The 15874-nt window shown below is 42.8% G+C and overlaps 1 protein-coding gene across 22 annotated transcripts in view; it reads left to right on the plus strand.

The window, feature by feature from the left end:
• Positions 1-1102: 1102 nt before the first annotated feature.
• CNOT1 (CCR4-NOT transcription complex subunit 1) overlaps positions 1103-15874 on the plus strand; it is a 57651-nt gene continuing 42879 nt past the window's right edge. For 12 of the 22 annotated variants that reach the window (XM_083452743.1, XM_083452760.1, XM_083452745.1 and 9 more), the window contains exons 1-5: positions 1540-1702; positions 7280-7552; positions 13227-13334; positions 14652-14750; positions 15191-15259. In XM_083452743.1, the coding sequence (XP_083308869.1) occupies positions 7451-7552; positions 13227-13334; positions 14652-14750; positions 15191-15259 (378 nt within the window). In that variant the 5' untranslated portion in view covers positions 1540-1702; positions 7280-7450. Of the gene's footprint in view, positions 2075-7279; positions 7553-13226; positions 13335-14651; positions 14751-15190; positions 15260-15874 lie in introns of all 22 variants that reach the window. The other 10 variants (XM_083452754.1, XM_083452763.1, XM_083452746.1 and 7 more) reach the window with 5 other exon arrangements.

A 15874-nucleotide genomic window follows, 5' to 3' on the forward strand; every position in this document is an offset into this window, starting at 1 on the left:
GGTTTATGTAATTTTTGCTGGGAAAATGGCAGCAGAGGAAGATTAATACCAACATCCATTCTTGTTACATATCAGAAGTTTAAGAAGAGACTTCTTAAGATCATTGACAGGCCCCTCCACAAGAGGTTCGGAGTGGCAGCACGAGAATGGTCCTTTTCTGCAATGGCTTCCCATTTGTGGAATGGTCCTCTTTAACCAGGCCTTTGGCCGACTAACATCCGATGCCCTTTTAAAATGTGCTGTGGAAGGAGATATTATTGGGTTGTCTTTGATTTTATTTTTATTACATATTTTGTGTTTTGTACATTGTGATTTTATGTTCTGGACTGCCGAGATCTATGGGTGGTATACAAATTAAATAAATTGGAAGAGCACTGCTTGATCCGGCCATCAATCTGGTCCAACAACCTATTTTCAGAGTGGCCAATCCAATGCCTGCCAGAAGCCCCAAAGCAGGCACAGGAAGGGAATACACTTGTGCTGTCCACTAACCTACTTGGAGGCCTCTCAGCCTTCACTACTGGCAGCACTGTACACAGCTGCCCTGGCTAGTATCCATTCTCCTCCTCCACGAATCTACCTAAACAGATTTGTTAAAGCCCTCAGAGTTGTGGGCCTCGCAACACACTTTAATTAGGCGAGGAGGAAGCAGCAGAGAGTTGGTCGGGCCTGAATCTTGCAACATTCAGCTTCACTGGCGGGGGTCCAACGTTACGAGAGGGGGGGGGGGACTTCTTTGCCCGCTTTCTCCACCGCACCGCCGTGGTTTTAAGCACCTCTTTCACGTCCGCTCTCAGTTGCCCTTTTTATGTTCCTGAAGGAAACAGACCCCAATGGCACGTGGTTTCCCCCACCCAGGATGCTGCTTCTCCAACACTTTGGTCCCCCTCAGCCCCCCGTCTACTCTGGCCCCGCGGAGAAGCCCCAGGGAAGCGGCCTTCCGAGAGGACCCCCCCCCCACAAGCCAGGCACCGGGAGCGGCTCCGAAGGGAGGCTGCGAAGACCCGCTTAGCAGCTGCACAACCGCCTCAGGCGCACCCCCGCTCTCCGGGTAGCCCGTGCGCATGCGCTTCCATCCAGGGTGGAGCGCTCGTCGACCTCCGAGCTGCCCCGTTACACTTCCCAAGGAATCGCGCCTGACGCCTGGCTCCTCGGCCACAGCAACCGCGCCCGACTTTTATTGGTCGTAGCTGACACGCTCCCTTCGCAGCGCCACGTTATGATTGGCCGAGCTGAGCTCAATATTGCATTTAACCAATCCTTGTCGGCCGATAGTTCCGCAGCGCCCCCTAGCCATCTCCTCCGCTTTGCGCCGCCTTCCAGCAACCACTTCCGAACACGGATTGGGTAACCTGGCCTTCGTCCCTACGCAGACGCAAAGGGGGGAAAATAATATCGCGCTGCCCCTCGAGGTGGGGATTGGACGAAAGCAGGGAGGCGGGCTCGAGCGCGGAGCTGGACACAGCCTGCGATTGGGCCAGGGCTTCCTCGCGCGGGCGACCTAAGCGAGATCGAGGAGCCCCCGCCCCCTGGCCTTACGTCCGTCGCAGGGGAAGACGGGAAGAGAAGGGCCGCGACGTGAGCGCGCGACTCCAGGCGCCATTTTGTTTGGGAACCAGCGGAGGAGGTAGCTAGAGAAGCGCGAGCGGCTCAGCCAGGCGCCCGCCCCGGCCCCGAGACCCTCGCCCCCGGCCCGCCCCAGGTGAGAACCGCGCCATTCGCTCCAGGCGGCAAGGCCGGCGCTGGCGGAAGCCACCGGGAGGCCGAGCGGTAGTGGCGGTAGCGGTGGGCGGCCTGCGTCCCGCGTCTCTCCCGGCGTAGCCGGCGCTGAAGCGCTAAGCAAAGGAGTGGTGAGCTGGGCCTGCCCGTAGCTCGCCTGTCCCTGCACGTGTTGTCCCCTGTGGTGGGGCGAGGAGGCCTCCCGGAGACCCCCTGCCCCTCTCTCCCTCCTTCCTCTCTTGCGCCCCGAAGGCGAGTCCGGCCGCGGAATAAATAAAAGCCGAGGGTCGCTCGCGGCAACGGCGGGCTTCTGCCTGCCCCCAGGAGGCCGTCCCAATTGGGCCGCCGAGAAATTGTGAGGGGCCCCGTCCGCTCCGTTGGCCTGCCCTGCCCGCCCTCCGAAGCCGGAAGTGACTTGGGCCACTACTTGTGAGAGCGAACGAGGCGGGTCGGGAAGCGTTGTTGCTTGTTCAGAGGCTTTAGTTAATCCATGTCGAGGCGCCCGCCAGCCCCAGGTGTGCGCCGCCCTCGGGCTTCCTCAGCCGCTCCCGAATCGTCTTGTAGGATACCCGTCAGAGGCTGCTACAATACAGGCGGAGAAAGAGCTTAATTCCCGTTTTTGTTTTCCCCCTCCTATCTCTGATCCACGACCCACTTGAATCTGCTTATAGGTGCTATATCTGTTTCAAACGTCCTATAAACATCTTTACTTTACCGGGGATAGGCGGGGAGGTAGTGGGATCTTATTTCTGGCAAAAGTCTGTGGTCTAGTGCCAGTTTGGCCGGGCTTCTTTTGGCAGATGAGACAGGCACTGGAATAATGCTTTCTGGTAACTTGAAGAATGATTTATTTGCTTGTCTTCATATTACAGAACTGAAACCATTATCTTTTCATGTGAACCGCATGGCTTCACTTATATGGGCTTGGCCTTTTCTTGTGCCAAAAAAAAAGTGATCTAAAGTGTTGTTAATTAGAAAATAACTAAGCATATGGGAGAACAAGATTTACTGAAGTAGAGCCTGCATAGCTTCTGCAAAGACAACTCTTGTCTTATGAAGCTATTAAGAGTTCTTTGAGAATGTCAATAAACATAGTTAGAGGTGATCTGCTTACAGTACTTGCATTTCAAAAAGCTTATGACAAGTTGCCCCACCAAAGATTCCCAAGTAAACTTAGCAGTTATGGTATAAGAGGAATTGGTTAATAGGAAGCAAACAGTAGGAATAAACGGAAAGTTCTCTGAATGGAGAGCTGTAGAAAGTGGAGTTTTCCAAGGATTGATATTGTGCCTTTTAACTTGTTCATAGAGGATCTAGAGATAGGGGTGAGCAATGAGGTGCCCAAAAGATTTTCAAGAGCTTCAAAAAATATTCTCTAAACTGAGTGAATGGACTGTAAAATGGCAAATGCAATTCAGTGTGTAGAAAGTGTGATGCAAAAAATAATAATGCATCTATGCTCATGGAGTCTGAACTGGCAGTGACTGACCAGGAATGAGCCATTGGGGTCATAGTAGGTAACTCAATGAGGATGTCTACCCCAGTGTGCAGCAGCTGTGGAAAAGGCATACTAGGGTGGAAAAATTAAAATAAAACTTTCAGTATCATAGCGCCATTATACAAATATATGATATGGTATGATGGAAGTTTATAAAATTATTCACTGCATGGATAAAGTGGGAAGAGAAAAGTTTCTCTCTCTGTGTCATAGCACTAGAACTCAAGAACATGCAGTGAAGCTTAGTGTTGGAAGCTTCAGGATTGGCAAAAGGAAGTACAGTCATACCTCATGTTACGTTTCATGTTATGTTTTTTCATGTTGCGTCCCGCGGCAAACCGGAAGTACCGGAAAGGGTTACTTCTGGGTTTCGCTGCTCGCGCATGTGCACAAGTGCCAAATCACGCCGTGCACCTGCGCAGATACGGCACTTTCAGGTTGCGGGCTTTTCATGTTGCGAACGGGCCTCTGGAACAGATCCCGTTCACAACCAGAGGTACCACTGTAATTCTTCACACAGTGCATAGTTAAACTGAAACCTGCTCCTACAGGAGACTAATGGCAACCCATTTGAATGGCTTTCAGTGGCTACTGGCCATGATAGCTGTGGTTTGGCTCAAGTTAGAGGCAATAATGGATCCAACAACTTAGGCCTAATTTTTGTGTAAAGGAGTGGATTTAGCAGACCGATGAATTGGGAAGTTGCTGGTTCAAATCTCACTTTACCATGAATTAGCTAGACTATCTTGAGGAACAGCTCTTTCAGCTTTAGGATCCCAATCAAATTCAGCAAAAGTATTGGCTTCCTTTGCAGCACAATTGTAGTTAGCTCTACCTTGTAGTCCTTGGTAGGTGGCAAACTTTAGTGCTAAGTTATGTGATTTTCAAGCTGTATTCTGGATGTTCCATATTTAACTCATACAGGTTAAAGCATTTAACATCTGTCAACATTGTACGTAGTTCCATTTGTTCAACGTACACAACAGGTACTAGTAACCTTTACCCTTGATACTGCGTGTGAGGCAATAAACTAATATGGGTGGGGCAGAAGCTGCTGCTTGCTCATTTAGACATTTCGATCAGTTTATGTTGGCTACTCATGTTTTGTTTCCCACTTGTGTGCAATTCTCATCTTGCTCTCATTTTTCAAGAAGCTCTTCCTTTCACCCTTCCTCCCCCTCCCCCTTTTGAAACATTTAAATTTGTTTTATCTTACACATTCATCATGATTTTTTATTTTAATATGCTGTTAGTTTTTGAGAATACTAAGCTACTCAATTCTGCCTTTAAGATAATTAGATTTATATATTTATTTAAGGTGGCTTTGTGCCCCTGTGTGTCACAATGTGGTTTGAGTTGTAGTCCTACCAGTTGGTTAGTATCTGTGCAGAGTGGCTAATGCTTAAGTTGCTGAAAGCAGTTTTGTTGTAATCTAAATTGTAGTGTAGCTAGCCGATTCCTTTGTCTTAAACCTTGCTGCTTAAATGCTAAAAGTTCCCTAGCTGAATTTGGGCTAACCTTGATAGACTTTGACTACCCACTATGTATTTCACCAATATTGGCTACCCTCATGAAAATAAAATTAAAAAATCCCTTCCAGTAGCACCTTAGAGACCAACTAAGTTAGTTACTGGTATGAGCTTTTGTGTGCATGCACACTTCTTCAGAAAATAGTTTATTTCATGAAAATAATTTATTTGGCAAGTGGAAAGGTTTCTGTTCAGTTCTCATCTTCCTTGATCTCTCTGCCACCCCTTGATACAGCTGATCACAATTAAGTTGTGATTCCCTTTAAGCCCTAGGTCCTTGATTCTGTCCTCAGTTGATTCTCTTCCTAACTGGCTAATCATTATTTATTTAGAAAAGTATATATATGTTGCTCTCAGAAAACATTGGGGTTTTATACATCAACATTATAGCAATCCTTTAAAAGCAGTATAGAACAATCATTAAAATGACTGGCTGCTCAAGAAAATGCTAAGCAATTGCATAGGCATTAAAAAGTCTTTAAGAGATGCTTGACAGTCAAAAGTAAGGGTGCCTGCCAAATCACTGCTGCAAAAGTGTTCCACAGCATGGGACACCAGTGACACCAAATGACTGACTTCTAGTTGAGGCCGGACAGACTTCTAACACACAAGAGGAATGTCTTCCTCTGCTTTCTCAGTTTGTAGGGATCCCTTAGGGTTCTGTTTTTGGCCCTCTGCTATTTCTCTTGGTACATTCTTTTTGGGTAACCTCATCACATACTGTGGCTTTGCTACCACTTGTATGCTAATGCTGTACAGCTGTACCCCCCAAAAATATTTATTTCCCTCCAATCACTTCTCTGATACTTCCACTGGGATGTGTCATTGTTGCCAGTACAGTGGACCCTCAGGTTACGTTACCTTTGGGTAACGTAACTTTCGGGTTGCGAATGCAGCAAACCCGCAAGTGTATACTTCCTGGTTTCACCGCATGCGCAGAAGTGTTTTGTCATGTCGCGCGTGTGCGCAGAAACTTTGTGTGTGCAGTGTGCGCAGAAACTAGATACAGACTTTTCGGGGTACGTACGGACCCCTGGAATGAATTAAGTTCGTATCTGGAGGGACCACTGTACATCCACAGCCAAACGTCTCATCTTTCCTCCCGTCTACCAATCTCATTTACACTTCCTCTATTGCCCACTTCATCAGGATGAAATTTGTTTCTCTGATTCTTTTTTTTTTTTTTTTTTTTGCTTTTGTCCCATATTCAGTCCATCCACAAATCAATGCCACTTCTCTCCATATATTACAGAATGATCATCTTCCTTCAGCAGAATTTCAGGCCTTGCAATCTTTTCCGCATTGGTCTTGGAAGTGGCCTGTAAAAACAAAGCAAAACTGGTGAAGATTTCAAGATTGCCTTGTAAACATGAAGCAATTTTATCATTTCATAAGTTTGGAATCTATATTGGCAGGACAATAACCTATTAAGAAATCTACAATCCTAATGATAAGCTTCCGTCAAGAGAGTCAAATGCCAATGAACAGATCATTTAAAATTATTTTAAAAAATTGTATATTTGCTTAAAACAATAATTGGGAGTTGGTACTTGGGTACACATCTTATACATGACACTTCATGCTGTTGAAAGTGTAAATAAACTCCTGTGTTCTCATTAACAAGTGAAGACTATTCATAATTCTATAGATCTGAATAAAATAGTCTTTTGCTCCGATTGGACTCATTGACTGTATTTGGACAATACACTAAACAGGGATTTTAGTGTTCTTTGGCTTGTGCACTACTTCCCTCTTCCAGTGCAACCTAGAGGAGGAAGTCAAAAGCACTTGTTTTTTATTCCACCTTGGAGTGGCTTGTTATGCCCAAACTAGGGCCAAATTTGGTTAGTTGTAACTCTGGTTGGTTTGTCTGAATAGGGCAACTTCAGACTGTGACTTATGATGCTGGCTTTGAATAAACCACAAGCCTACCAGTAGCCCTAGATTGACTTTCAATACAATTTTCTCCCATGCCACGCTCACCTATGATTTCAGGTGTGGGGCAGGTACTGCTGTGGCTCTAGAGAAACAATTGGGAGCATTACCGTGATCTGCCACTTGTTCCTTTTAGCTCCCAAATGCAGATGATCCTTGACTCGTTTTCATTGCTGAATTGAAATTCAGTGTCAAATACAAGCCCTACTTTTGGAAGGGTAAGTGGCAGAATATTCTTCTGCGGAATAAACTTCCTCTGCAGTCCCAATTTTAATTAAATTTGGGGCTGGAAAGTATCCAGAGTGTACTTTGAGTGCTCTTTGATTCTTCATTTGAAGGTGGTTCACAGATGGTGTGGCAGTTTTGGATTCAGCCCTCGGGGCCGGATCTAGTTCCTGACCCCTGAAATAAACTATAGTTCAAACTGCCTTTAACAGCCTTATCAAATCTGCAACCTTTTGCTTGCAAAGCAAGTGCTTCCCCATAAAACTCTGGCCTGTACCATCATTACATTTACGATTGTTTAGTTATACATGACCAGTCACTAGCAAATAGATTATGTATAATCATTGCTGTTTTGTCCTGTTTTGTCCTGCAGGTGCCATGGTTCAGAACAGAGTGAGAATACTGGGAAAGAAGAGCTGAACATACAGCATAAATTGATTATATAGGCTAACTGGAAAAAAATTAACCTGTCTCTGAGGTGACTAAAGGGGAATAATGGTGATTTTGCGCCGGGCTCGGCCGCCTGCTTCCGCCCCAACCAGCAATGAATCTTGACTCGCTCTCGCTGGCCTTGTCTCAAATCAGCTACCTGGTGGACAATTTAACCAAGAAAAACTACAGAGCCAGCCAGCAGGAAATACAGCATGTAAGTCAATAATTGATGACATTAAAAAAAGAAATGAAAAGGGTATCCACAACTTAGTGCGTACTGTTTATATTCCTACTTCTCACTGCTTGATTGGTTTAGTTGCTAGAACAACCTTCCCCAACCTGGTAATCTCCAGATGTTGTGGATTACAGCTCTGACCACAGAACATGTTAACTGGTTGATGTGATTTGTAGTGCAAAACACCACAGGCCACTAAGATCTTACTATATTTTGCTTGCTGGGAGTTGACAGTTGTCAAGTTTATTAAACTCTAAGTAGTTTTATATCTTATTTATCCTGTTATTTCATCTTTTTCTGTTTGTTTGTACCTGAATTGATTTACGACATTGGCTTTAATTACTCAGTGGTCCTGTAGAGTTATTGCTCATTTCCATGTTTATAACAGAGTTCTTTTGAGTATTTAAAATCAGCCTGTCCTGACCTTCTTGCAATGTTGTGTAGTAATTTAATGCAAAATTAAATTGGCAATACTTAGTTCATTCTAGGGTGAATTTATTGCAAGTGCTATTACTGTCTGTTTTCCTTATTAAATGAAAATTGTTCATTCTAGCTTGTATTTTTCATAGTTACAAAAGTAGTTGCCTCTTTCTTTTTTTTGCATTCCTTTTTTGAATGGTTAGATTTTAAAAAAAGGGAGGGGAAGAATTGAGGTTGGTACTGGTGGTGGAAATGATGGTGAAAATAGTGAAGTGAACCTTCAAGTTTGCAGTTCCCTGCCCAGTGTGGCTAGTAATGTCATTTAATTCTCAAACTGGATGAGATATGAAAAAGTGAATGTGGAAGAAGTGTAGCATGAAGCATGAAGAACAATTACTCCAGGGCAACATCTTTGTGGCACCATATGCCCACGTTGTTGCTGCCCTAGCTTTCCTGCAAACTTTTGAAGCTGGCAGAGGGATTTTGGTTAGCGGTGTGGTCTACCTCACTTGAAGGGTCTTATACTCAGTATTACTTAGAAGTATGCTACTTTGATCCTTGTTTACATCCAACTTTCAAATGATTTTTAACTTCTGTATTTAAGGTCTTTAAATAACTGATTATTTGTAAAGTTTTAAAATTTCATTTTATAGTGTATATAATACGGAGAACAATTATAATAGACCAAAATTAAAACATGAAAAACAAAACTATAAAATATGCACGTAGCAGGGGGAAATAAGACTTTTTATATTGCAAGCAGACCATAAGCGATGCAAAAAAAGAATTTGAGGATGACAGCTGCTAAAAACAAAAATCAACAACCATAAAATACTTGAGTAGTTAGAGACCATCTAGGTAGACAGCTGGACCTTTGAACAGTAAAGGAGTCAAAAGCTGTCAAAAGGAAGAAAAGGTGAATGCAGAGAAGCTGAATGAATTCACAGCAGAAGATATAAGAAAAGCCCCTGTGCTTAAACTCACGTTTGCTCTTTCTTCATTGACAAGATAAGCTGTTGCATCTTCTTTAAAAGAAGCTACAAGTCAGCCCAGCCTGGATCCAGATGATATTAACTATAGGCCAGTGGCTAATGTTTCCTTATCAGTTTATTGCAGTGCACTATATGGGGTTCCCCTTGAAGATGGTTTGGAAGCTGCAACTGGTGCATAATATAGCAGCTAGCTAGGTTACTGCTGGGTGTTACTGCTGGTCCTGAAAGATTTTGTGCTGGTTGCCAATTTGCTGCTGAGCCCAGTCTAAGATGTTAATATAAAAAGCCCCAAACAACTGAATACTGGTGACAAATGAGAGGGCTGCCGCCCAGAGTGGCTGGGGAAGCCCAGCAAGATGGGTGGAGTAAAAGTAATAAATAATAATAATTATTATTATTATTATTATTATTATTTATTTCCCTTCTGGGGTGTGTCATTGTAACATTTTCAGTGACAAGTTAAGACATGCTTCTTTACCAAGCCTTTCAGGCAAGTGGATGCTTTCCCTTCTGCTGTATTGCTGCACTCCTGTTTTGTTGCTCTTGTGATTTTGTTTAGTTTTCTGAATTTAGCTTAGGATTTTAATGAACTATATATTGTTTTCAACTGATATTTTGTATAAAATTTCCATGTCCATTTGGTGATGTGTGGGGCTGTAAGTATTTTTTAAAAAAGAAAATTGTAAATAAATCCTTCCTCACAAAGTGATCAAGAGAGTAGGGGCCTGCTCATTCTAATTATTCTTAGATGAATCTGATTATCTAGAACGGGGTCGGAAACCTCTGACTCTCCAGATGCTGCTGAACTACAACTGCCGTCAGTCCCAGTAAGCATGGCTAGTGGCCAGGGTCAGGGATGATGGGAGTTCTAGTTCAGCAACATCTGGAGCGCCACAGTTCCCCGCACCCGCTCTGATATGAAGTAAACAAGCTGTGACTTGTTTGCTTGTCTGCGAGGTGAGTCATGGTCTGTTAAATAACATTAACCACAGTTTATGTGCAAACACAGCCAATATGTGATTCATTGCACACACATTATCAAAAGACAGCACTGGCAAAAAGCTGCTTTCTCTTCTTCCGCTGCTCAGTAATAAGCTTCCAGTGTACTTTACGAAGCTTTAGGCAGGGAAAAATTATTTGAGAGGTGCTTTATCAGATTGTAGGGACGCGGGTGGCGCTGTGGGTTAAACCACAGAGCCTAGGACTTGCCGATCAGAAGGTTGGCGGTTCGAATCCCCGCAACGGGGTGAGCTGCCGTTGTTCGGTCCCTGCTCCTGCCAACCTAGCAGTTCGAAAGCACGTCAAAGTGCAAGTAGATAAATAGGCACCGCTCTGGCAGGAAGGTAAACGGCGTTTCTGTGTGCTGCTCTGGTTTGCCAGAAGGGGCTTAGTCATGCTGGCCACATGACCCAGAAGCTGTACGCCGGCTCCCTCGGCCAATAAAGCGAAATGAGTGCTGCAACCCCAGAGTCGGCCACAGCTGGACCTAATGGACCTTTACCTTATTTGATTAGTTTTGAATTGTTTATCCCTCTTATGGTTCCACAGTATAATAGGAGTTGTGATTCAACAACATCAGGAAGGCCAGAGGTTCCTAACCCAGATCCATTTCTGTTAGGCTTCTAACCTGGTTTGGAGCCAAAAATTACCCTGGTCTTCCTGTAGGCTGATCTTTGCTGGCAGATGGGAAATGGAACTTTGTTGATTCTCCTGGACCTCTCAGCAGTGTTCAGTGCCATTAATAATGATGTCCTTTCAGTTCAGCTGTCTGGTTTAAGTTTGAGAGGTACTGCTTGATGCTTGTTCTGCAGAGTTCTATTCATTTGCCCACACTGTTTAACATCTTGATGAAACCATTGAGAAAGAGCACCTGAAGATTTGGTTGAAGGTGTCACTGTAATGAAGATGATACTCAGCTTTATATTTATTGCTCATCACATGCAAGTGAGGCTGTGCACGCTGCTTGGGCATGGCAATGAACTGGATGAACTCTGAAAAACAGAGGTTCAGGGTGGAATTGAACATCACACTATGATGAACGTCCCTATTAGTACAAGCAATGCAGCTTGCCAGATGGAATGATCCTCCCTCTTCTTCCTGTGCACTGTTTTGGGGATTCTTCTGACCTCCCCTTGCAGCCAATTTTGGGGGTAGTAGGAGAGGAGAGCAAGGAAAGCCCTGCTGTGCAAGTGGAAGCCCTCTTGCCCCTAGTCACAGAAGATTAGAGGTATTGATTGGTTCAGGGTGGTCCATTGCGTGACATATGGCCTTGAGGCTTTTTTTGGCAGCCTCTGCAACATTTGACACAGACCCACCCCATTCCTCACACTGCCTTCCCAAAGCTGGTTAAGTGAGGAGCTGGGCTTTGGGAAGGAAGACTGAGGACTGTAACCATGTCTTAAGAGTTCTCCCGCCTCCTTCCCAAAGCTGGGAAAGAGCTAACAAGGCTTTGGGAAGGAGGTGGCAGAACTGTAGGACCCTTATAGAGATTCACGCCTCCTTTCCAAAACCTGGCGCCTCACTTAGGCAGCTTTACGAAGGCAGAGTGGGGGGCAGCATCAAATTTTGGCCGTGATCCCATGTGTGCAACAGGGCAGTGTGCAGCCCATGGGCTCTGTGTCAAATTACTGTTGCGGCCCACTTGGTATGAAAAGTTGGGCTGCCCTGTTTGCTTGGTTTAGCTATCCAGGTGAATAGTATTCAGCCTGTTCTAGATGGTGTTCTACTCTCCCTAAAGGATCAGGTGTACAACTGGGGGTGCTTATTGATCCAGCACTGGAGGCTCAAATGATCTTTCGACTCAAATTACCTATTCTCAGCTTTGGTGGATACACCAGCTTTGACCTTGCCTGAGTGGTGATACCTTGGCCACAATGGCCCATCCTCTGTTGACTTCCCGTTTAGACTGTTGCACTGTATTGTATGTGGGACGGCCTATAAAAATGGTCCAATAACTGGTTGGTTCAGAACAGGAGTGCAAAGGTTTTAACTAAGACTGTGCAGTTTGATCATATTATGCCTGTGGTTTGTTCAGCTGCGCTGGTTCTCCATATGGTTCCGGGGCTAATTTAAAAGCGCTGGTTTATAAATGGCAAGCTGTGTACCTATCTGAACCTTAAGATCTTTTGGAGGCCCTGCTCCTGGTGCCCCCACCAAAATAAGTGAGGGCGGTAATCTTTCAGTTGTGATACCCTGATTATGAGACAGCCATCTCTGGGAGGCTTGTATTATCCCATTCGTGTGGTCTTTTGGCCACCAGGTAAAATCTTTTGTTTCACTCAGGCCTTCTGAAAGAGTGGTGTGGTTTGGGCCTCTCCATTTTTAAAATATTGTTTTAATTTTGGGGTTGCTATTCAGTTGCCTTCTTGTTATATTTATGCTGCTTTTGGTCGTAGAACTTACTTTGTATTAAAATAGCTTTTATATTTAATATAAGTAACCCAGATAAATGACAAATCTTCGATTCTGGACTCAACAGGAATTACCTCAATTATATGCATACTATGCAATATATTTAGGTTGCTTTTTTATTTTCTTTTGCTTAGTGCTAACATGCTCTACTTTAAAAGCAAGCAGATTTTCTGTTTATTAAAGAGTAATTTAAATTATATCCCTTTTCATTTTTACAAAGTGGTTCTCAGCCCTGTTTTTCTGGGTCATTGGCCCATTTGAACCTCTGAAAGACTGCTAGGGTCACTTGCTGCTGTACTTGCTTCCCCCTTCAGTCTGTCTTGTCATGTTGCCTGACAAACCACGAGCATTAAACAAAGTTCATTTTTGGCTTGCCACTTTAGGTTTTTTTGGGAAACCAACTAAGAGCCTAGGTTCGGGTGACATCAGAAGTCAGACACTGTGACATTTGAGCAGTGTTTACCACCACACTGTTCAGTCATGTTAAACCAAATCTTGTTTAAACTGTAGTTTAATGTGACCTGGACACTCTGTGACTTTCCCTTATTTTCTCCTTTTTGCTACTAGCATGGGCCCTGCCAGAAAGCTGTGTGGCTCCTGTTCCTTAAGAGTGCAGCTGAAAGTGGTAGAAACACTCAGTTAGAACATGGTGCTGATAAACACCAAGGTTGAAGGTCAATCCCCATAAGAAACAGCTGCATATTCCTGTGTTGCAGGGGGTTGGACTAGATGATCCTCAGGGTCCCTTCCAATTCTACAGTTCTGTCATTCTATGTAGTTATAAATGCTATGGTACCTCGCTTCAGCTCTTTTGTTTTTCTTGCAACTAGATTGTGAATCGGCACGGCCCTGAGGCAGACAGGCATTTACTACGCTGTCTATTCTCGCATGTGGATTTCAGTGGCGATGGTAAAAGTAGCGGTAAAGATTTCCATCAGGTAAATTTTGTCCTTAAAGAATTTCCAATTAGTTTCTTGATTTTTAATTTTTACATTTTTTTATTCTACAATGCTTCCATCTTGTAGTGGCTTACAAAATTCATTGTGAAAATACATACAGTAAAAGCAGCATTGAAACTACTACTAAAACATATGAACAACATATCATACATATGGATACATTTAAAACAGGCAGCAGGTTTACAACAGAACACTTCTTATAAAAGTCCCATAGCTCATTGATAGAGCACAAGCTTTTCATATAAAATGCTCCAGAGGCATCTCCAGGCAGGTATGCCAAGCACTCCTGCCTGAAACCCTACAAAGGTGCCTGCCCGTCAGTCTATAAAAATGAGTTAGATGCACCAGTGTCTTGACTCTGTATAAGACAGGTTCCTGTGTTCCTAAGTTTTAAAAAATAGCTTGATTTTCTGTCCAGCAGTTAGTTCAAAAACTTCCTAAAACATTGTTTTTGTTACCCTGTAGAAATCTGGAAGGGAGTCAGGTAAGCACATCTTTCTGGGAGAGTTTAAAAGAGGCCAGAGAAGACCTGTGCTTTTTTTCAGATTGGCTTAGCCCACTTACGAGTACAAAAGTTGCATAGAAGTGCCATACCTGAATGCCAAGTCTGTGTATGTGTTGCATTTGAACTGTTTCATATATGTGTTAATTGTTGGTATTATTAATTGCTTCAGGAGGCTTCATAGGAAGCTATTCATAAATGGAAATAACTGTATCCCCGAGTACTTCTAAGGTGGCTTGTAAATGTAAATAATCCCAACACATTTTAGATTTGTGAATTTCAGGAAATGTTAAAATAGAAGAGTTGAGCTACTTTTGAATACTGCTGTTCCTAAGGTCTTGTGTGATGGAACTTCATTTTTCTCAAGCTTTGAATGACTTAGTAACTGAGTTCAGTAACTTGAATTTTAGTCACAAGTTTAGTCACAAGTCAAGTCAAGTCACTTGTTTGGCTTGTCTCTGTAAAATATTTCTTAATATTCTATTTTGTTACTATGGATACAGTATTCAGATGATGTTTGTTGTGCTGGGCATAATCAGTAATGACGAAGAATTGTGAATTGCATTCATGTTCTTGAAAGACTAACCAAAATAGTTTAATCTGCCATCTCATCTTTATGATATCAAAATATTTGTCAAACATATCCTATAGTAAGAAGACAGTTTGAAGTACTTTAATGGGTGTATATATTATGTTTACAGAAACAAAATCCTGGTAATATCTGGTAACTAGATCATAGGTGCCTCCCCCAAAACAACCAAAACTTTTGCTACAGCTGTCTCCTTTCTTTTCAGACGCAGTTTCTGATCCAGGAGTGTGCATCATTGATTACAAAGCCAAATTTTATTTCGACGCTGTCCTATGCTATTGAAAATCCATTGCATTATCAAAAGGTTTGTATGCAGTTTTAAAGTGCCCTTAACAAGAATGTTAAAGAAAAACCTATTCAGGTGTCAGTGAGCTAATTTTACAAAATGTACACCTATGTTCATTATTACAAAAGAGTTTTTAAGATTTACATCATGTAAATTCTGTACTCGTAAAATATCCAGGTAATTGACTTATTTTACATTTCTTTGCTCTGCAACACCCACTCCTCATTGGGGCTTCCGTAGCAATTTATAGAACTTTGTATGCTAGAATTGGAGAATACTGGTGGTTTGGCAACAAATGATACTATCTTCAGAGAAGTTGGAAAGTACCACTAATGAGCAGAAGTTGATTTTATTTTTTTCTGTAGAGGAACTTATGACACAGAGAATCTTTTTCTTGGTACAGTATTCTGTTAAATTGTAAACATAATCATCTCATATATAAAACTTTTTTCTTTCAGAGTCTTAAGCCGTCACCCCATCTATTCACTCAGCTGAGCAAAGTTATCAAATTAAGCAAGGTTCAAGAGGTGGGTTAAGTCCATAGATTTATCTTCCATGAAGTAATCTGATCCCCTTTTAGTCTGACCATTAAAAATGTTGGCCATCGTTGCATGCTTTTTATGTAAAGGAATGCCTCCTTTTGTCCAACCTGAATATCCCAACATTCAGCTTCATTGTCTGAGCCTGAGTTCTGGTATTATGAATGAGGAATGAATATTTGCCCAGTGACTTTTTCAACAGCATGCATAATTTTATAGACCTCTATCATGTCATTACCACCACCTCACCCCCCAACTAGCCCCAGGCATTGAAACTCCTTCTCACTAGGCAGTTCCTTCAGTTGCTCATGCTAATTGCCCTTTTCTGTACCATTTGTAGCTCTACAATATGCTTTTTGAGGTGTGGTGAACAGAATTCTACACACTACTCTGAACACAGGCAAATCATAGATTTCTGTAAAGGCACCATGACAGTGATAGTTTTAATATTTCCTTTCTAATTGTACGCATAAAATCTGCTGTTTCCATTTTTTTGTAAATAATTTTTATTAGTTTTATAATTTGTAACTTCAACAATTATTCTTAAAAAAACAAGCAGAAACAATAACAACAGAATATAAACAAAAGCATAAAACATTAACA

The sequence above is a fragment of the Podarcis tiliguerta genome, assembly GCF_965153285.1.
Source record: "Podarcis tiliguerta genome assembly, chromosome: 8".
Taxonomy (NCBI): domain Eukaryota; kingdom Metazoa; phylum Chordata; class Lepidosauria; order Squamata; family Lacertidae; genus Podarcis; species Podarcis tiliguerta.